The sequence below is a fragment of the Dysidea avara genome, chromosome 10, assembly GCF_963678975.1.
Source record: "Dysidea avara chromosome 10, odDysAvar1.4, whole genome shotgun sequence".
NCBI lineage: Eukaryota > Metazoa > Porifera > Demospongiae > Dictyoceratida > Dysideidae > Dysidea > Dysidea avara.
This window is the reverse complement of record NC_089281.1, coordinates 19344298-19367447: the sequence shown is the minus strand read 5'-3', so window position 1 is coordinate 19367447 and position 23150 is coordinate 19344298. Positions and strand designations below refer to the sequence as shown.

Genomic DNA, 23150 nt, shown 5'->3' with positions numbered 1-23150 from the left:
AACACTTAAAGCACCGCCTTGCTTGTGTGTATGAAAAATACAGTACTCGGAGGGTGTCTTGAGGCAAATACAACACTCGGCTTCGCCTCATGTTGTATTAGCCTCATGACACACCCCTCGTACTGTATTTTCCGTACACATGCACAGCGGTGCTTTAACTATAACATGTTATAGGTAAAGTACACTTTTGTTTGCTTAAAGCTTAATGCAAATATCGGATTGGCTATTGGTTATCAGCTTCTTTTGGTGGCATCAATATCAGATATCGATACATGCCAAAAACCCACATCAGTACACCTCTAATACCAATACTCAGAGAGTTTCATCAATACAGATGTTGATAATGTCCATATTATGATATGTAACACTTTCACACTTCAGATCAAAGGAGCCGCCCAGGCTACATTTTGTATGTAGCCCAGCTAACTGGGCTATAACTGGGCAGTAATTATATAGACGTCAAGGCTAAAATCGATTGTGGAGATCGATTAACTCACATGATTAGGATGCACGACTTGGATTTCACCATGAAAACCACTCAGACAGAGAGCATTTTGTTATCCTCATGATCCTATGAGTTGGGATACGGTGAGAACTAGTGCTATAGTTTATTCACCAGTTATTTCCACACGTTTTTGAATATGGACAAGCCCCATCATGAAGCTACCACTCTGCATGGAGTAATGACTCTACAAGCAAGCTTACCTATCTAGGCCTTCAGTGAACTCCGTACTTGTTCCATAAGCGATTCAATAGGACTGATTAAAACATTAAACTTGTGTAACGAAATTCTCCATGATACCTCTAGGATATGTCCATTCATCGTAACCGAACATAACCAGAACGTACCAGCTGCTGACCTATAATCAAAAATTTTAGGTATGCATATATAACACAACCAGTGGCTGCACTTGTATTGGCTTGGGTGATTGATCGCCCTGTATAGGCTATCAGCCTGATAAGTGTTACATATTAGTTGTAACACAGGGTATTCAGGCTTTGCCTGATTGTAACACAGGGTATTCAGGCTTTGCTTGATATGTATGCTTTGCTTGACATGTATGCTTTGCTTGATATGTATGCCCTCTACATATCAAGCAAAGCCTGAATACCTTGAGCAGAGGGCATACATATCAAGCAAAGCCTGAATACCTTGAGCAGAGGGCATACATATCAAGCAAAGCCTGAATACCCTGTGTTACAATCAGGCATACATATCAAGCAAAGCCATCATGCCAGTGTTACAACTATTACATGTACACATGTAACACTTTCTCACACCTCAGATCAAAGGAGCCGCCCGGGCTACATACGAAATGTAGCAGGGCTACAACTAGGCTGTTTTGGCAGCTAGACTATTTTGACATATAAGGAAGATCAGGGGTGAATGTGGTAATTACAACTATTATGCAATACTTTGAAGTTGTATTTAAAGCCTTAAAGTTATTAAATCAATCAGTTTAAAGCCTTTGAAGTTACTTCATTTATTTAAGAGTACTTTTAATGTACTTTAAAGTGCTTTTGATGTGGTTTGGTATAGTTTCAAAAAAGTTTCAACTATAGCACTAGCACTTACTATGTAAGGTTACAACTATTACTTGTACACTGCCTTATCAGGTCACTGTACAATAAGGTCATCTGTCTACATATCACTGGTCATGATAAAAAAAACTCCAAATATGTCATTTGTGACCTGCTGAATGAAAACTGGCCGTTTTCTATTTTGCATTACAATAAAATACATGTGCTACATAAAAATTTATGCATGTTTTAATGCATTAAAAAAAAGGCTCTGATCAAGAAAGCCTATACACCACCAGATTCGCCTTTTCATGGGAGTAGGAAAATTTTTGGTTTTGTGTTCACACAGCATACGTAAAGTGAATTATAGGCGCATATTTATGTGGTAGAAATAAAGTTAAAGGTCATCATTTTATTGTTGGAATGGCCTTCTTCTTTATCCACATGGAGATGTACAGGGGAAACACTATACCTTAATCAATTTGTCAGCTCATGGTGAACAAACATACTAAGCCAAACCCTGTCTTCATAGCTTGTTTCAGACATGAGTTATGATCAATTGAAGAAGCACCTGTAATTTATTAGCCGTATTGTTGCTGTATAAATCGAGGTCCAACTGTCTAGCGTTATAACTCCAAAACTATTCATCACAAAAGGCTGAAACTACTGTCCATTCCCAGAGTTGGGGGTAACACGTTACGTAACAATATTACTTTTACAATAACGAGTAATATAACGTGTTACATGACAAAGTAGCGAGTAATATATAATGGATATTACATCCAGAAATTGTAACAAATGTACCACGTTACTTCCTTTTAAGGCGCATTGTATCCAGGCACGTGATTGATTGCAATTTGGGTCCAGACAAGATTGAAGATAGCATTATAGGCATGGACAAAGAATGATAGTGTATGGGGAGTGCCCTTGAGGCCAAGATACAACAACAAAGTATGTATTTGTGGCTGAACTACACTCGCTCGTGTCACTTGTAGTTGTAAGCCGGTAACTTGTATTTAGAAGGTTGGACTTGCTTTATAGTTTGTAACGAACAAATGTAATATGTAATATTATTACTAGTTGCAGCCCTCAGAGTAGCAAGTAATATGTAACTCCTTACTTTTTTCAGGAAGTAATATGTAACTGTAACGCACTAACTGTAATGCACTACATCGCGTATAAGTAACGAGTAATATGTAACTAGTTATGTAATGACCCCAACTCTGTCCATTCCTTTGTTACTATAGATAACAGAGAAGCAGTAAAATTGAATTCAAGGAATGTGCGAAAACAGCCAGTCTTTGCTCTTTGTACATATTGGCAATAGGGGTGGGGGATATCTAATTTTTTTGGCACATTATCTCAATAACTACTAATATTGCAATATGTCTCTTGAATAACTTATAACTAGCCCATATCAACTGACCTGCCTGTCCAATTTGTTTCAAATTCCAAAAATGCTGATTTATTGCATGGTAGCTGACATGTACCCATGGTGCAAGATGTTGCATCATACTTACTAAGGTAACTATAACACATTGTACCTGCTACAGCATATCTTGATATCATTTTTGCACATCGATATCAGTAAAACATTGAATTTCTTGAAATATTGCCCACCTCTAATTGGCAAGTTATGTCTGATTGTTCTATTAGGATAATTCATGATGTGGTGACTGTTCTATTAAAGTATCTTGATACATGTGGTAATATTACCATAGCACATCTATATAGAGTAGTGATGTGCGATATTAGGATTTTGGTTTCGGTACGATATCGATACGATAATTGGTAAAATATCAAAATTTCAATACTTTTTTTCGATATTTTTTTTTGATTAATTGCGTGGTGCATATGTTTATAATTAGCAGCTATGCTTTATAGAATTTGTGATGAAGGTAATAACAAGCCTTGGAAACTGGTAGATGCTTTTTAAAATGGCTGAACTGTACAGAAATGAGCTTCATTTCTACCGTGATTGCACAATCACACACCAAAAGTTGTAAATTACCAATATATTACTCAATATATTGAAAATTTTAGCAAAATATTGACTATACGATAAATATTGATATCAGCTATAAAAATATTGAGATTCGATACGACATCGGTATTGAAAAAAATATTGCAATGTCGATAATTTTTCGGTATATTGCACATCACTAATATAGAGTACTGAAACAAGCTAGAGTAGTGCACAATATTAAATCACAGTAAAACAATAAGAAGTGATTATGGTATCTTGAGCACAGTAGAGATATAACACTTCTGATTTTTTTTTAACTGTGAATTAATATCGTGCACTACTCCAGCTCGTTTCAGTACTTTTTATAGATGTGCTATGGTCCCTACTCTAGTTGAAAATTTCGAATTTTTCTGTGTACTTGTTTGTAAACTTTTTTGCAAATATTATTAGTATGACTGGTGAACCCACATCTGAAATGGCACCACGCGCCCCAGTTATTCGTCTAAAAAGTGAAGTATCCATTACGCTTCGTTGTCAGCTATGTTAAACCCATTACACAGCATACATTTCGGATCTAGAACTGTTCAAAAAGCACATCTGCAATCCATGCATACTGAAAGAAATAGCAATTATCATCTGAATAGTGAAGTATCCATTATGCTTTGTTGTTGGCTGTGATTAACCTGTTACACAGCAGTACGAATCGAGAACTGTTCGAAAAGCACCTCTGCTATCAAAATAGCCACTATGAAAAATACAGATGATTTCCGTTACGAAGGGAAGCCATCACGTGCTACTGCCAAATCGACACTTTTTGCTGTCAGCAAAGATGAATGGGACACAAAGGAGGACACTGGTAAGTCCATGAAGAATGCATTGTACGTACTGTGGTATGCCAAAAGGCACCTCTCGGGCCGAAGTGACATCTAACAGTGAAAAAATCAAGCCCGTAGCCTTAGCCATTATCAAGTTACACTTGTCTGAAGGCATCAGTCAGGCAGTCAGTCAGTAGAAAATTCCGTTAAATAAAGTATTTTTTAAATTCCGTAGCAACTTGTTCAAAGCGTTTCAGGTCGATCTGAAAGGGCTTACTTTTACCTAACCAATATTGCCTCATCATCGTCAGGGAAAATTGAAGCTGGTTTTGGGTGATGTTATTTCGTGGACCACGGCTACTCCTTTGTGGTCTCTACTATACACTACCAGTGTTGGGCAAGTTACTTTGTAAAAGTAACTAGTTACATATTACATATTACTTGCAACTGAACTATTTAGTTACAGTTACATATTACCCATAAAATAAAGTAACTGTAATAATATTACACATTATATTACTTTGTGTCCACAGCCTTAAGCTGTCACGTGTGAAAAACTACCACTTTATCACGAGACATGATTGTGTTGTTGGACAATGTACAAATCTTGGCTATAAGTAAGAAGCTGGTGAATAAGCTTCACTCAGTAGGCCTCGTTACTTCGTCGTGGCTAGGCGTTACTCAGAGGATAACCAACGAGATTAGTAACTTCATTACCTGTAGTAATAATATTACGTAATATTGGACTCGTTACAGTAACTATATTACTTAGGTAACGCGTTGCATTGGTAAGTAAAGTAACTTGCGTTATATTACCTGTTTTTATACTGTATTTCGTTATATTACTTTGTTACCACAAAAGTAATAATATTACATAATACGTTACATAAGTAACACGTTACTCCCAACACTGTACACTATTATCATAGTGTATGACAAGTGTATCAGCTATGATATAATACCAAACATGACTGCACAACATTATTGAAAGCATGTCACGATAAGGTGCATTCAGCCACTGTGTCTTGTTTACTAAACAGCCTTGGAAATGTGTGTTCAGGTGTTGTCCACATCCATGTAAAAAAAAAGGTCAAGCTTTGTACACAAATAATTCATGTTATCATGAGAAACGAAATCAAAGTGTGTGATAAATTCCAAAACTTTTCTACAAAAAAAAATCATCATACCTACTTGATAAAGATTGTATTTAGTGTGTCTCTAACAACACTGCATGTGTACAAGTTTCCCTATACTGTTATATGGGAGTTATAGAAGTAAAAACTCCTCGATTGTATGTTAGCAATAGTAGCAGAGCTTCGATTGGTAGCATTGTGAGCCATGACATGTCCATACTGAACTGACATGCAGCCACAGTACTGAATAAAGAATTAACACAGCTGGGACTTCATTATGTGCATTTGCCTACAAGAGCAGTGTACATCACTATTACCTGAGGTCTAGTGAGTATCTGTCCCAGAACAGTGAAGAGGTGAGAGATGCCAAGTGGAGTACACACTATACAAAGAAAAAAGCAACTAAACTTGATATGCTTAAATTTGTATAAAATGCATTTTGTGTGTGTGTGTGTGTGTGTGTGTGTGTGTGTGTGTGTGTGTGTGTGTGTGTGTGTGTGTGTGTGTGTGTGTGTGTGTGTGTGTGTGTGTGTGTGTGTGTGTGTGTGTGTGTGTGTGTGTGTGTGGGTGCGTGTGTGTGTGATCACCTGTTAATAACAACACTCCAATGAGAGAGATGAATGAATACAGTAATGGGATATAGAGTAGCCATGAATGATAATCTGTCAGAAGAGGGAGGTTGTTTGCAGCTGGTCCCAGCCAAGCTAGACCACCAAGGATCAACACCAACAAAGCCAATACCACAAGACTCTCATACACACGAGGCAAAATACCCTTCAAAAACAGTTTATGACATTAATTTATCAAGATTGCTACCAACCTTTTTACTTCCTGAAAAGCCTTCGGCTTCGCTGAAGAAATAAGCAAATGGTAACAGGACAAATAAACACCCATTGGAGCCAAGAAACACCTGATTCCATAACCCTGAATTGTACAACAATAATTGACGTCCATTCACACTATAGTCCTACCTCTTATGAGAGAAGCATTTAACCACTTAACATAGTAACTGCCAGGGTAGTAGACCAATATCTCATTACTAACAATGGTCATGGGTAGTAGGAACACTGCTCCCAGTGATACAGACAGGGTGAAGCTTGACAGCCATGTACTGTGTGGATAAACAACTTGATATAGAAGGTACTGTACAACATGGATGTTACAAGTTGATGTAACAATGTTAAACAGTATACAAACATTTTAATGTCTTGAATCAGTATAAGAATATATAGCTTGTGTGGTCCTAAACAACACTAAAATCAGGTGTTTGTACATGCATAAGTCACAAGCAAAACTTACAAGTTTACACACAGATAGGACATGACTTCATACTGTATTGCCTTGAATAGTGGCCTGGTCTTGAATAATGGCCTGGGTAAAAAGTTGCCTACACATTTATTTCACTGAAGTAGCTTTTCACCCAGGCCACTGGGTCTGGGTGAAAGTTCCGAAAGAAATAACGCTCGGGGCACTATTCAAGACAATACAGTAAATTGTCATTACAAGTGTTACGTGTGTAGTGATAACTGTTTTAGGATTGATGCTGACATACACATCTATTAGTTAGTCAATGATTATGTCTTATATAGTTTCCTTTGAGCGCTCATTGTGACCTCAAAACTGTGTTTTAACAAAACCATAAATCCTTTAGGAGTGGCACACATTGTTCAAATTTTTCATATGCAGCAATTTCCCTGATAGAATACCTATATGTCCTGTTTGCAAACAGGAGGTACCAGGAAATTATAAAATGGCAACTGCACACACAGCAAATCACATGACTAAGTTAGCACGAGTCACTTACATTATGCGACAAACCAACGCATCCTCTTCACCTGTCAAAATATATGCACAACAATACGTATCGTGGAGAATGGCTCGCTTACCCGAGTAATAGTCTTCGCAGTCATTGCGCTGTTTGTATTTACTAACCACAATGTAGGATATCGTGTATAAGGCGGTAAGGAGAAGAAAGGTTATCTAAAATAACAGAAGCGCGCATTACATGGAATAACTCAATTAAAATACGCTAGCAAAACAGAGAAACACTTTGCAGACCAACTTACGGTGTATTCCCTTATGTAACCATAAAATTGACGTTGCTCGGGACTTTCTTCATCCATTGAGACAACGGTCCCAGTGGGTGCTACCGCACACTTGACATAATTATATTAATTTTATTCCACGCATAATTGATTTTTCAAATAATTTGTCTATATTACACACGCTTATTGAAAACATGATTAAAACTGATTGCTGAGATGAAATGAGTAATTTTGTGTGAATCTATAACGGAATGAAGTGAAGAATAATTTGAAATGTCTACTAAGAACTTCGAAGGAGCTCAGCCCACTTCTTCTCAAAGAATGCTCTCATCCGGTGGCCCAGCTTTCCAATCTACAAAAATTACAAGTCACAAAAGTGAACGGTGACACAAACCAGTGGCAGTAACTACCTCAGAATCATCTTCATTGTAATATTCACAATTAGCAAAGATTAGTTGAGCATCAGCTACAAACGACTCCTTATTAGGATACCTGAAAGCAAAGCAAAAATAAAAATGTGTACTAGTTGAAAGCTCAACTCTCACTTATTACTGTCCAGTTTTTGTTTCATAGTTTTAAAGTCCATTGGGTGTGTAATCACTTTGAAGTACCCTGGAAACTATAGTGTGAAATAGAAATGTTGTTATCCACTGAAATATGGTATCCAAGGGTATTATTTTTATAATTAAGATATCATATACATCAACACATTAGCAGGTTTCTGGTTGATGTGTTTACCTTCTTCTTATCCACAGGAGTGAGGAAGGGTAAAGCATCTTCATGTCTTAACATGAGACGTAAAATTGTTCTGCACAAGTTGGTTTCCTCTTTGTGGCTTCTCTTCTTGCTGGGATACTCTGACTCCGCAACAGATGGCTCAGGAGCTTTAGATGCTTTGTTCTTTCTTAGGTGCTAATGAAATGCACAATAAACAATATAAATTGAGAACATACATACAACACACACATAACTAGTACTCATCTACTACCAACCTTCTTGCATTGGGGACACTTCCAAATACGTACACAGTCCCTATAATAAACATTCAGTTATAATGGGATGATAAGCATAGATAGAAAAGAACATACTTTTTAGGAGGGATAATGAGACAGTGTTTGTGGAAGGTTTGCGAACAAACAGTACACTGGATTAGGAAGTTCCCTTTGTTATCACATATGGAGCATACTCGACTTCCCTACACAGCAAGAAAATAAGATATGATATGTAGGGCAACACATGCAAATTACCATGAATCATGTTTTGTGTGAATTTTTGGTGTGTGTGAGTGTGTGTATACGTGTGTGAGTGTGTGTATACGTGTGTGAGTGTGTGTATACATGTGTATACGCATTGTGTAGTGGTTATCATTACTCACAGCATCAACACAGTCAGGACAATACCAGTCTCCAGCAGGCACCTCCTCAAGGTTGGGCTACAAATAAAGTAAATCTTTAAGTTTTTGATCAACAGAACCACACACAGTGCTTAATACTACTAGGGTGCAGAGTTTCTGTTACCATACTAAATATAAATCACTAAAACCTTTCAAAATATGAATACACTGTGAACTTCTAAACAACTTACAGTACAGCAGTAGGTATGCCTCCCTTTATCACAGCCATCACAAAGTAGCAATAGTGACTCATTGTCCCCACGACGACACTCGGAGCAGAACAACTTTGTAGTTGACTTCTCCCAAGCAATGATCCTCTTATCAAGGAGGTTCATACAGACTGCCAACTGGCTGGCAGTCTGACAGGACAAAACAGCCTCTTGCCATGCCTTCAATTCAGCTGTATCAGTATCATTAAGTCTTGGCCCTTCCTTCTTCAATGGTCGACGACCTGTGGTGACCATGTAGTTATTGTTAGTGTTCCAAAACCATTAGAGGCTTCTCACCAGGTCCTGGAGGTTTGATCGTCTCTCTAAATGGTGGCTTAAGGAATTTCCTGTCAAGAATTGCCTCAACTTTCATGATACAGTTGATTGCCTTGTACAGTGGACGCAACGATGCCATTTCACCTCCTACCATAGGAATGATTAAAACAAACAATAATCCTCCCATGAGAATACACTCACTACGCCTGTACAAAAAGTATAATCCAATGTTGTATTCAACAGAATTTTGGTGGTGAAGATTTTGATTCCCTGATTCAGGTTCGTAGTTTGGCAATACTTACTGATAAAATACATACTGATAAATTACTCTAACAGAGCAGTCACATCCTGTGCATCTCTGATGCCACAAAACTTTAACATTATGAAATTTCTGTTGTGTTATACTAACTTTTATAGATTGTCTGATATAGAATCTATATCTTGTTTAACATAATGGCTCTTGGATTGTATATGAAACATACTCCAATATGAATGCACACATGTGTTAATGACCAGACTGCAGACAACAAACAGATCTTCTGTAAATACAAAGACCATTTGTGAAGAACATTAAACTATGAAAATGAACTAAAAAGAGCAGTTGTAAGAGTGCTGGTAGATCCCTTGTATTTGTAAACTAACCTTCTATAGAAATCACTAACAGAAAAACATTTAGCAATAAAAAATCAACTATATTGTAAATGAGCATAATATATACCAAACAATGTGGTTTACTGTGAACAGGCTAATATTACAAACACAGCATGTGCACATGTACACACAGAGCCAACACATGCCCATCTATGTATGTACATGCACTACCAAAGCACACGCACACAACACACCTCTAAACTCTTGTTTAAGCTTCTCCACGATCGGTTCACTCTGCTCAGCACCCTACACAACACACTCACATACCACACAAGTACACACACGTTACTAACACACCTTGGAGTGAAGGAATGCTACAAACAGACGTTCCTCAAGTTGTTCAGCAAGCTCTAATATTCTCAACTCTGACTTCACTGCCACATCATTGACATCGCCCTCAACATCTACCTCACTATCATCAATTGTGAGCATCGGCTCTGAGTCTACTGAACAACTTCTCTGTCTCATAGGCGACATCTTCTGATCAGGGATAGTGTACTGGTCAGTTAGTGGCTCCTCTCCATCACAAGGATTTGTTTCATCAATCTCCTTTTCCTTCAGTGTCTTGGTGATTATTTCTTTGTGTTTAGTGAGTGACCGAAACAAATGCTTCTCCCGATATCCCCTGAGCAGTAAGAACAATTAAGGTACCTTAAATGAATTATACACATCTCTGAGTACACTTTATAGAACACCCGTAAATTAAATCCTTGCCACTAAAAGCTGGCACTAAAGCTGACTACTTACCCCAACTAAAAGGCGACTTATACTAAACAATTACTAACTATGATCCAATATTCACCCACAAACATTGCCACAGACTGAAGTCAGGTCAGTGTAAGCTATATAGCAAGCTCACACACTGACAATGTATGATTAGTTTAGTCTAGCATAAAAGGACACAATACGATTACCAGAATCCAGATGTTGTCTATGTAGGATAATTACCATCTGCTCGATCACATACAAAAAACACTACAAAATATGATGTACTGTTACGGACATCCTCACATCCAATACATGCACGTATACAGAACCCCACTAAGTGCGTGTGGTTTACACCCAAAAATGGTAGCATTCTCTAGCATATGCTTTTACCTGAGACATAGTTTTTTGGTGAACTCTTCCAGTTCTGTCACTGACATAATTTGCTTCCATCCATTTGTGATGTCTGTAATAATGTGAGCAGCAGTAAACATTGTGTACATAACAAACAGTAACACAAACAAACAGTACTAGTTTAAACAGCGCTAACCTAAATTTTTTGTGCTACAAATTGTTTTGATATACAGTATATCAGAGGACAAAACTACTCTTCAGTACACCAGTACATTTCACTCTTTGATATAAACATACTACACACACTTACTAGGGTCAACATGTGCTAGTAGTTCTCCCAAAGATGGTCCAGTATCTTTCTCTTCTTTAGCCGGCTGACGGAGGACAGGCATCTCAAGCATTAATAGCAAAATATCCTTTCTATAAGGCAATGACTCTATCTCATTGTTCATAGCCTCCATAGGAGGTACACTCATGGTGTAGATATTACCATCATCAACAGTACCATCATTAGCCACTCCTCCATTAGTAACCATACATAACTGTTGCTCGCCATTCTCCATCTGGATGTAAGCCTGAGTCATCATGTTGTTCTGAGGGTGCACTGCTAAATATTGCACACCATCCGGTCCTTGTATCAACTGTCCCGTCTGTATCTGAGGCTGCTCCTGGAGCATGTAGCTTCCTCCCTGGTGGGGTACAACATATTGTACTGATCCTTGTGGCATCGTAGAATATACTAATTGACCATTGGAGAGGTATGCTACAGTTGGTTGGGCATCAACATACATTGAGTTCTGAGCATTCTGTGCATCAGCTGCTTCTTCAGTTGGAGTACTACGCTGTGTATTGCTCTCTGTTACTCGATCTACTGATCTGTCTCTAGTTGCTTCTGGGCTTTGGGAGCCGTGTCCAGTTATGACGCAGCTTCTCATTGGCTGGGGTGATTTTGTGTGAGCTGATTTGGACTGGGGTGTGCAGTCATTACTGCTGGAGGGGTGTGGCTCATTACATGTAGATAGAGGGGAGGGGCTGGATGTAGGAGAATATGAATGATTTAAGGTGACTTCATTGTGAGGATTAGTCTGACAAGAAGCATCAGACATTAGAGGTAGGCTTGTTGATGCTGCTTCAGTTTCATTCTCTTTCATCTTCTTTACGGGTTTTTCAAATACATCATCATCGTCACAATGCTCAGCTTTAACAGATAGTTTCCGTTTACTCCCAACAGGATTAATGCCTGCACTACCTTCTTCTATTACAGACAGCTTTTGTGCCTTCTTCTTTATACTTAAAGTAGAAGAGTCCATGCCCTCAACAAATATACCACCCGAGTTGGGCAGGAACCAGTAGGATCGTGTATAGCGGTCAGAACCAAGTGAAAAGGTACGCACCGACTGTGAAGCATTGCTGATGACAGTACGTAGTAGAACAAATTTCTAGAGAAAGAAAGGGCATCACACTAATACCAAAATAACTGTGATTTTACACCTGCTTTTAGTAAAGACCACCTCATTATAGTGGTCATATCTCTTGGCCCCATATTAATGTGGTTAGTTTGTATCAAGGAAAATTCAAGTTGGCTAGAACTGTACAGAGTTTTCTTACAGGAGGCCTTTAAAACAGGCCCCCCAACACTTCAGTTGTAGCCACATAATTATAGATGTACGTACATGTCATCTTATCTGAACATCATACCTCCTTTAATTGTTTGATTCTCTTCACCAGTTCAGCTTGTTCAGAAGGCACTTCTTCATCACTCTCATCCTCCTCATATCCATCATCAAGATGATCTTCAGTTGTCGTTGCATTGTCATCTTTAGGATCATCATCTAACTCCTCATCACTGGTCTCCTCCATATCTAACATGTAGTCTAGAAGAGAAAGGGACAATATGCTATCATAGCAGAGGTACCACTTCCTAAACTAAAAATCTCACACAATTGGGTTGGTGACTACTCAATACCCAAACAATTTTTTTTATCATTCTGAACTCTCCTACTAAGAACAATAATAGGAAGAAGTTACATACCCTTAAGTGTTGAAATATCAGTTAAGTTAGTAGCTGTCTAATGATAAACAACTACAAGGTATACATTAGGCAGTACCCTGAACTGTTTTAACAAGCACACAACGTGGCTTTCATTTTTATAGCAATTGACACAGGTACAGTTCTAGTACTGAATTAGCTGTGCAACATATAGTCCAGCAGCATGTATGTACATGATAATACTACTTGTTATGATATAGAAACACACTATGTATACACACAATCTATTACATACCCTGAAAAGGTCTTTTGGGTGGTCGACCACGGGGCAATCTCTTGGTCACACCAAACTTAGGGAACATCAACATACCACCACTACCAACACCACTACTGCCAGCTACATTGTCTGGTCCCTTCTGGGAGCTCAATGCCAGACGGTATCGCTTCAACTTGATGCTAACTTTCCACTTCTCTCGCCGCAGGTATGAAGACCTCTCCATCTTAGAATCTATCTCTCTAAAGTGTAATTATGGAGCAGTGAAGAATTTAAAACACATGACCAACTATTTATATGTTTTGGTTATGAATACATGAGTACTGAACAAACAGCATTATGATACATAGGAACAGTGTCCTAATATAGACAGTTTAAAATGTCTAAAATGTATGTCTACCAATGAGTTGTTGTGACAGGTGTTCTCACAATCAACATTTTAGGTATCACTTCCCACAACCATGCACTTACCTGCACAGAGCTTGACTTGACAGAAGATCATTGATGAGAAAAACCATGGTTGACATCTTGACACTGGGAGGCAACTTGGTCAGGGGAGCTCGGCACAACACCTCAGTAACCTGCACAACATTAACGCATACAGTACATAACATTACACAATTGAGATTACTTGTTGGTTCAACATACATGACACCATGGCATGATGACTTACTTCTTTTGTGTTCTCGTTTCCTGATGCAGCAATGTAACATCTCAATAACTCTGACACTGTTTCATCATTTACATCAACTTCAGCGAGGGGCTGGCCTGATTCAAGATTGGCACCCTAACAAACAGCAAAAACACACCATTATTATTTTTACATGTTGAACAGAGCACAGGCTTAGTCCTTAAGCACATCCAGTTCGTGTATGCAGACTTTCAGGAAAGACTTTGTTGATGTACATGTGTTTAACTGTCTGCACACTATTCATTACAAATATGATATCCCACATGTATAGCTCTGTACAGGCTTCCCACTCACTAGGGTACGTACTACACACACACACACACACACACACACACACACACACACACACACACACACACACACACACACACACACACACACACACACACACACACACACACACACACACACACACACACACACACACACACACACACACACACACACACACACACACACACACACACACACACACACACACACACACACACACACACACACACACACACACACACACACACACACACACACACACACACACACACACACACACACACACACACACACACACACACACACACACACACACACACACACACACACACACACACACACACACACACACACACACACACACACACACACACACACACACACACACACACACACACACACACACACACACACACACACACACACACACACACACACACACACACACACACACACACACACACACACACACACACACACACACACACACACACACACACACACACACACACACACACACACACACACACACACACACACACACACACACACACACACACACACACACACACACACACACACACACACACACACACACACACACACACACACACACACACACACACACACACACACACACACACACACACACACACACACACACACACACACACACACACACACACACACACACACACACACACACACACACACACACACACACACACACACACACACACACACACACACACACACACACACACACACACACACACACACACACACACACACACACACACACACACACACACACACACACACACACACACACACACACACACACACACACACACACACACACACACACACACACACACACACACACACACACACACACACACACACACACACACACACACACACACACACACACACACACACACACACACACACACACACACACACACACACACACACACACACACACACACACACACACACACACACACACACACACACACACACACACACACACACACACACACACACACACACACACACACACACACACACACACACACACACACACACACACACACACACACACACACACACACACACACACACACACACACACACACACACACACACACACACACACACACACACACACACACACACACACACACACACACACACACACACACACACACACACACACACACACACACACACACACACACACACACACACACACACACACACACACACACACACACACACACACACACACACACACACACACACACACACACACACACACACACACACACACACACACACACACACACACACACACACACACACACACACACACACACACACACACACACACACACACACACACACACACACACACACACACACACACACACACACACACACACACACACACACACACACACACACACACACACACACACACACACACACACACACACACACACACACACACACACACACACACACACACACACACACACACACACACACACACACACACACACACACACACACACACACACACACACACACACACACACACACACACACACACACACACACACACACACACACACACACACACACACACACACACACACACACACACACACACACACACACACACACACACACACACACACACACACACACACACACACACACACACACACACACACACACACACACACACACACACACACACACACACACACATTGGTTCCTTACATTAGGAGAGTAACTGATACATTTCTTCAGTAAAGCAATGAAATATCTAGTGAGAATATTGTTGTGATCATTCTGAAGTGACAAGTACAATTCCCGCAGTGTAGGAACATGGTCTACAGTAATATACATGTAATTTAATATTTGTACTGTTCTTAATGTTAACCAAACAAAGTCTGTTGAAAATATAAACACATCAACTTAACATGTGTAGCATACAGCTCATTGTATACATACACAATCTTCTAGCACATTGGTGGCCAAAAATTTGGATCATGGTTCTATCTTTTGATCTTATGAAGTCAACACCATTACTACAGCACCAATAATTTGGAATTAGAATTTGTTACAATACTTCATAAGGGCAGCACTGTGCTTTGGACTAGACACCATTATTGGGTACATATTTCATGCATACTTTTATACCTTACCTATTTCTAGAAATCCACTAAAGGCATGCCCAAACTCCACTGCCATCAGTAAATCGGCAAATGTGTCTGAAGTTAGGGAGAAATTCTGCAGAGGCTTTAATACAGGTAGCTCCTAAACCCAAAATTCAAGTAATTATTACAGAAATCAACAAAAAAAAAAAACTTACCTCCGTTTCTTTCAAAGATAAATCCTCTGTTGGCTTCTTCAGCTGGTGTGCCTTCAACATTTCCCATTGATGCATAGCCTAAAAGAGAAACAAAAAATTCTTTCTGTGCTATTACATTCATGGTAGAAAGGTAGACAATAAATGTACCAGTGTTGTTCTAGACCCACACACACAAACAAGGCCACCTCCCAAAGGGCAGGCTAGTCAGTAATGTAGTTGACATAGTTGGTGAACATGTGATATCACTAATGGATACCATTACAACACCTTGTTGACTGTAGAATCATTCTCCACTAAGTCACAATGAACACAGGTACATGTTTACAATATTACAAAATGGGGTAAGGTTTCAGTTAACCATTACTCCACCTTAGATTTTATCCTTAAAAGGTTGCATCACTCCCTTAAATATGGGCTAGGATTATAATTATTGCTGCTGTAAAAGATGTATGTGTATATAAAGTTATACCATTCTTCTTTCTTCCTCAGCTTGAAACATGGCCATTCTGTCCAACAATCTCTGAGCGTTTTCTTGTTCACGTTTTGCCGCCTCTTCTTGTTTCATGATGGCCAGTCGCTGTCTTAAGATGAGCCTCTCCTCTTCTTCTTGACGTCTGGCTATCATTCGACGCTGCTCTTCCAGTTTCTTCTGCTGTAGTCGTTTTTCGTTTCTCTGCTGAACTGCCTCCTCTCGTTTCATTGCTGACATTGCTCTTCTAGCCTGCAGAGTATTTCTTAGTAAACACATCAGAAAATCTTTACATAGATGCTGAATTCAAATACAGGGTAAATTTGAGGAAGTAAGTACCATTTATGCTATTGAGAATCTTTTAAAAATTTTCCTATTTAAATGTGTCTACATCTGTTTAATTGGTCGCTCTATATTAACATACCTCAGCACGTTTCTTTGCTCTATCTGCTTGAGCCTTCATCAGTAGCATATTCCGACGTTGCTTTTTTTCTACATTAGAATGTTGGCTGCCTGTGGGTGTGTCACAAATGATGCTTTGTTCAGCCCCACCCATAGCCACACCACCAGATGCCATGACAGCAGCCACGTCAGCTGACAAGGAATCCTTCAATACAGTAGAGCGTTGAGGTAGAATGGACAATGCCTTAGATTTCCTTCCTCTTCTCCTCTTAACTTTTAGACCTGGTTATATAAAAATATTTACTCACTGTCATATGCAATAATGTCAACCAGCTGATTTACAAGTCTTACCTGCTTCTATTGATCTGGCTTGCTCACCAAATGACATCTTTGTCATGTTCTCTACCTTCCTGGGTTTCCTCTTCTTTGTAACAATTGGCAGTGGTGGAGCAACAGTTGCCACCTCATCAACTGGCACAGTAACTGTTGTGGTTTGCATTATTGACGGTTGCTGCTGTTGGTGCAAGCTTCTTTCCTCACGTTTGGGGGATAGGCTAGGAGCAAGGTCTATCTGCAAAGGGGTGGGGCTCAGGGGTCCATCCTCATCATTGTTGCTGCAGCTTGCAGTGTCCTTGATCACTGATGATACAACTGGTGCAGTTGTGGTCACCACCGTCTGCTGAGGGTACCCAAGTACTTTATTTTTCTTTGGTCGACCTCGTCTCTTGGTTGTCGATGGATTAGTACTACCATTTCCAGGTAGTGATTGATGGATGAACATCACACCACGTCTTCCTCCACCACCCTTTATACGAGACGCTTTAATGTCTGCTTTATACTGGGCTACTTGCTCCAATGAAGCTTCCCGAGGGGCACCACCCTGTAGGAAAAAAAAACATTACATGGAAAATCTGTAGCACTTGTGGTCCTTATGCACACAAGAAAGGAATCTGGGGGATTATTAAAAGTTACATTCAATTACACATTATTAAATAGAAGCATTAATTACAATACAAGTGGGGTAATTTCCAGAATTGTGGTCAACCAAACTAAAATATATGGAGGAGATACAGCCAATACAAACTCACATGTAAACACAAATTCAACTGTGCCTTGTCAGTAAACAGCACCTTACAGCTTGTATACTAACGAAGCCATGCAACTTGACAAAAATACTCAATAAAACACATCACTGACAAGCATGTAGTAACAATTACAGCAAGCACAATAACTTTAAAGGCTAACACACACTACTTTGCACATGCACACACAACTTCACATGCACCCCCCACCCACCCCCACACACACTACTACTACTACTACATACACACGCACACAATATGGGAGTACTTCACATGTCTGATACTACCTAACCTTTTGTGTTATTCATAACAATCAACTGATGTAGCATTAGTTTCAATTGGATGTTTACTTTAAGCAAAGAATAGAAATGATGTACTGAGAAAACCGTTGTGTACTATACGAATAAAAGGAAACTGATATTTTCCAAAATGGCCAGATAGTACAGTGTAGTTACTTGGTGGCCACTTCTTCAATAAGACTAGCTGTAGTTACAAGTTCTGTCAACCCTCCCGCCAAGAAAAACCAAGGTGCATTTTATGACCTCATAATAAGGCCACCTCATTATTGAGATCATAATCATGATCCACTATTATCATTCTAAACCCAACATACAATTTAATTTTGTTTGTTTTGTTAAGTAGGGTGCAGAGTTGCTTACACCTTTATTACTCTGGGACACTAATTATAAAATGCTGACAAATTAGTGGGTGTTTAAATATACATGTCATAATGATGTCACAATTAGTTTTCTCTGTTTATACAGGCACAACAAATCATCCAAAACCCTCCCCTGACAAGTGTACAAATACCCATGCATTGTAGGAACCTGTCTATTATTGCTGACAACTTGGGACCCAGAATTTTGACCTGTTTTGAAGTTTTCCTCTTTCAGAGATAAAATGTCACCAAAATCTTTCTCCCTAGAGTCTAGGATGAGACAGTTTGTTAAGAGGTTCCACTGTACTTCCTTGTGTTATAATGACCAGAACAGCAAAGTCCACACCTGGAGCAGTTTAGCTGAGTGTGGCATTATAATTGTATTGCAGACTAATTATTATTAAACATTAATCCAATTTTAACATACAACTAATTTTTAAAAAGGAAACAGCTGGGACCACAAACACATACTAGTGAACAGTGGATACCACTTATAAGTGTCATTAAACTTTACCATGCATTATGTGAATTACATCGTAATCATGTCTCAAATTTTTCTCTCGGACATATCCCAAGTTAAGTAATAATTACAAGCAGTGAGTTATATTTCATAGGAAAGTGATTTTAAAAAATTTAAATAATATATTTTTTTTAAAAAACAATTCCGATCCCATGTTTATCCTACAAAACACATAATGTCCCCTTAGTGTGAGAGAACATGGACTGTTTAAGAATATTCATAGCCCCATAATCACATGCTAATTTCTTCCTTACAGGGTACCACAAGAGATATAGTTACAAGAACATTCCAGACTCATTTGAGAGGTGTCAATTAAACACATATTCAATGGTGCTTACATAATAGGCTATGACAGCTTTATGGATGGAATAAAGGCATCAATCCCATAGTGTGAGTTTACAGGGAACTTCAGGAGTGAGGAGTTGAGAGTGAACATGCTAAATATATTATAGGAATATATGCTTGCTCTACACACTACCAATATACATGTACAAGTGTTTATTCAATGAATATCAGTATTAAACCAGAAGCCCTTCATCAGCAAACCCATACACATGTATACACACACTATACTGCTGTGTAAGTGTATTCATGGTCATCAGTAGTACAGCATCATCTGTTACCTGTGACTCGCATGGCAAAAAAAAGGTGCCAACTTGCAATTTGTTACTGAAGCTAAAGTTCTCTTTAGTCATGTTAGTGTCCATCACCTCGAGGGCCCGTTCTACTTCTCCGTAAGTCCTCAACTTGCGGCCAGCTGGAGTTATGTAAATAACTTCGGCACGGAGCAGTCCAGATATTGTCCTCAACTTGACATGTCTTCCCCAACTATATAACAAGCAGAGAATCCCTAATAATCAACTTGTGAAATACATGAACACATTCTTACACAAATATGTACACAATCTTTAGTGTATCACTTTGTAGGAGTTACCATCAAACATGTCGTTAACAATCATAAATAAGAAAAATGATAGCGTGGTATTTTAAGCACTAAAACTGCTAAGAATGTACACACAATACATAGTCCACATGAACCATAGAAAAACAATAAAGCAAATGTGACTACTGCAAAAATGTAGCACCAAAGAATGCTTATAGGTGACTCCATATATAAAATAAACATGTCTTCCATCATGATCTCTACTAAATCTTCCTGATACAATTAGCCTGACAGTGATGTATGCCTCAGGGACATGCAGACCAACAATACTTAAATCAAATTTTCCCAGTTAAATCATTTTGGTATTAATAATGTATTCAAGATGTCCACATAATGTAAATAACAAATTACACATAATGTAAATAACAAATTACACAATACAGAAAACCCACACGGCCCCATAGTACAATAGACCTGCTACATGTAATTCCAGTTCGTTGCTGCATAGTTGGTTACCGCCTCTCAATCACTACATATTTTACCAGCCCAATATTGTAAACTCCTACTAATCTATTACCCAAAGGCCACAGCCTAGTACAAAACCTCAATCCACAAATGCTGTGTTAGGAAAAACAAATTCCACAAAAAGTTGAATCAGTTTGTTTACCAGAGAGAAAAGGCATGCTGGTTTGCACAGGTATTCAACACTTTAGCTCACAAAAAATGCAACAACAGCAAATTGAACTGCAGACAATGGTCTTACCCTTCTCTCAGTGGTGCTTTAAATTTCTCATCATCAAGTGAGTCATCCACATACTTGCGCTGGTTAGCAACTAAATGTGAAGAAAATTACACAAAGGAATGACAGCATACTTCCCATTGAATCAGCTAGCCACACTCAACTGTATAAGTTTTCATAATAACAAGGAAATAATGAAAATGTAATCCCAACTTTGGGAATGAAGTATTCGACAGACAACGTTAAAAATTTTTTTAATACATAAGTGATTACCAAGAGTTAATACTATTGCTTACTCTTGTGATTACCTTTTAGTTTCATAGTCGGGGAAGACGATTCCTCTGGCGGCTGAGGTGATGTGTGTTGATGGTAACTTATACTAGCAATGTGTTGTTGTGTTTGCTCAGGACGAGGTGATACGGCGTCCACAAATTCAATGATACACTGTCGTTGTGGATCATCCAGCGTTGGATTACTGGTGATCGTGGGCGGCAATGGTTCTTCTGATTTCAGTCTCTGTTGTAATTGAGGTGGCTGCAGATGCCGCGGCTGAGGGTGTATCGGCTGTTCCACCTCTTCAATCTCATACACTGCATGTTGGCTATTCACTTCATTGGTGACATTCTCAACTGCTTCAGGCTCTTCTACATGAACTACAGTTGGAGTGATAGCCGGTGCTGCCACCACTGCTGGTGCAGAAGTAGCAGCTTCTTGTACAACAGGTTGGCTAATGAACTGGTATTGTAATTGAGTGTTGTCCATTGGTTGGGCCATCTGATAGGCCAATTGTAGGCTCCCGTCTGGAGATGGAATGAGAACCGCTTGCATCGGCAAACCACCATATTGTAGACCAGCTCCAGGATGGCCTGCCAATTGTATCCCTGCACCCGGCTGACCCCCTGCTCCCATAACAAGAGTAGCCATGCCGGATGCTTGCAAAAAGTTCCCAGGTAGTAACTGAGTAGATGGTAGCATCGGTCCAGCAAACTGGTATTGCACTATAAAGATTTAAAAAAAAACTAATATGTAAAAATATTTAATAAAATGTCTAATATACCTTGTTCTCTTCCTCCTGTTGCTTCAAGTGTCTCCATAAGTGTAGAATTAATGTGTGGAGTATTGAATAATTGTTGTCACTATAAGAAAAATATGGTTTACTAAAAATCATTGAGCGTTAGGCATATAACTACATTTTGTCAAAAAAAGAAACTGCCTAGGATGATTAAAAACAATGGATATTAATTATTTGTGCCTATAAAATGAGTACAGTAATTATCAAGGATCGGGTAATCGGCTAAACACATGAGCGAATGTCACCAAGTAGATAAAACTAGCTAAAATTGCCAATAACGGCAATCTAAAACGATAGGATAAATACAGAATAATAAACGATTCGACGACACGGTGAAAAATCCTGAAAGTCATCCCAGAAAACCAACTTACTCGGTTCGGCTTGTCCACCATATTTTCAAACAAAGGAAATCACAGTACGTTAAGAATCTCTCGCTGATCATAAGTAACATACAGGGTGACGTCATGCCAATTAAGTTTTCTATAAAGCCTCTATATATTCAGTAATAATCACACCGGCCTACAATAGATAATCGGATTCTATAAACGAGCGCAAACACCAAATATTTGTCGTAAAGTTTGTGTAATTCTACCGCAAATATGCAATGAAGCCATATAAATAATTAATCCGTATTGTTCATATT

At 39.1% G+C, this 23150-nt stretch overlaps 2 protein-coding genes across 2 annotated transcripts in view; both read right to left on the bottom strand.

The window, feature by feature from the left end:
- LOC136236303 (limb region 1 protein homolog) overlaps positions 1–7630 on the bottom strand; it is a 14864-nt gene extending 7234 nt beyond the window's left edge. The window contains exons 1-7 of the mRNA XM_066026441.1: positions 7502–7630; positions 7322–7415; positions 7240–7270; positions 6407–6546; positions 6256–6359; positions 6023–6209; positions 5753–5817 (exon numbers count right to left, since the gene is read on the bottom strand). Coding sequence (XP_065882513.1) covers positions 5753–5817; positions 6023–6209; positions 6256–6359; positions 6407–6546; positions 7240–7270; positions 7322–7415; positions 7502–7558 — 678 coding nt within the window. The 5' untranslated portion in view covers positions 7559–7630. The remainder of the gene's footprint in view (positions 1–5752; positions 5818–6022; positions 6210–6255; positions 6360–6406; positions 6547–7239; positions 7271–7321; positions 7416–7501) is intronic.
- On the bottom strand, positions 7599–23057 carry LOC136236301 (bromodomain adjacent to zinc finger domain protein 2B-like). The gene is made up of 28 exons (XM_066026438.1): positions 22879–23057; positions 22493–22571; positions 21744–22433; positions 21460–21529; positions 20437–20641; positions 17905–18433; positions 17576–17835; positions 17152–17403; positions 16683–16760; positions 16516–16627; positions 16088–16200; positions 14006–14119; positions 13804–13913; positions 13354–13574; positions 12767–12942; positions 11379–12507; positions 11108–11180; positions 10307–10634; positions 10204–10255; positions 9380–9505; positions 9065–9324; positions 8856–8912; positions 8569–8675; positions 8473–8512; positions 8219–8392; positions 8026–8099; positions 7891–7972; positions 7599–7832 (listed from the first exon to the last, which is right to left on the bottom strand). Exons 2-28 carry the CDS (start codon positions 22527–22529, stop codon positions 7761–7763), a joined length of 5541 nt encoding a protein of 1846 aa, XP_065882510.1. The 5' UTR covers positions 22530–22571; positions 22879–23057; the 3' UTR covers positions 7599–7760.
- Between the last annotated feature and the right edge of the window lie 93 nt (positions 23058–23150).

Excerpts from the sequence above, each read along its gene's own strand:
- LOC136236301 (XM_066026438.1), bottom strand. The coding sequence starts at position 22,529 with ATGGAGACACTTGAAGCAACAGGAGGAAGAGAACAAG. Across the intron at positions 16,201-16,515 it reads TAGTGGATTTCTAGAAATAG|ACCATGTTCCTACACTGCGG; the intron begins GTAAGGTATAAA and ends ATATTACTGTAG. Across the intron at positions 13,575-13,803 it reads TCAAGTCAAGCTCTGTGCAG|AGAGATAGATTCTAAGATGG; the intron begins GTAAGTGCATGG and ends ATTACACTTTAG.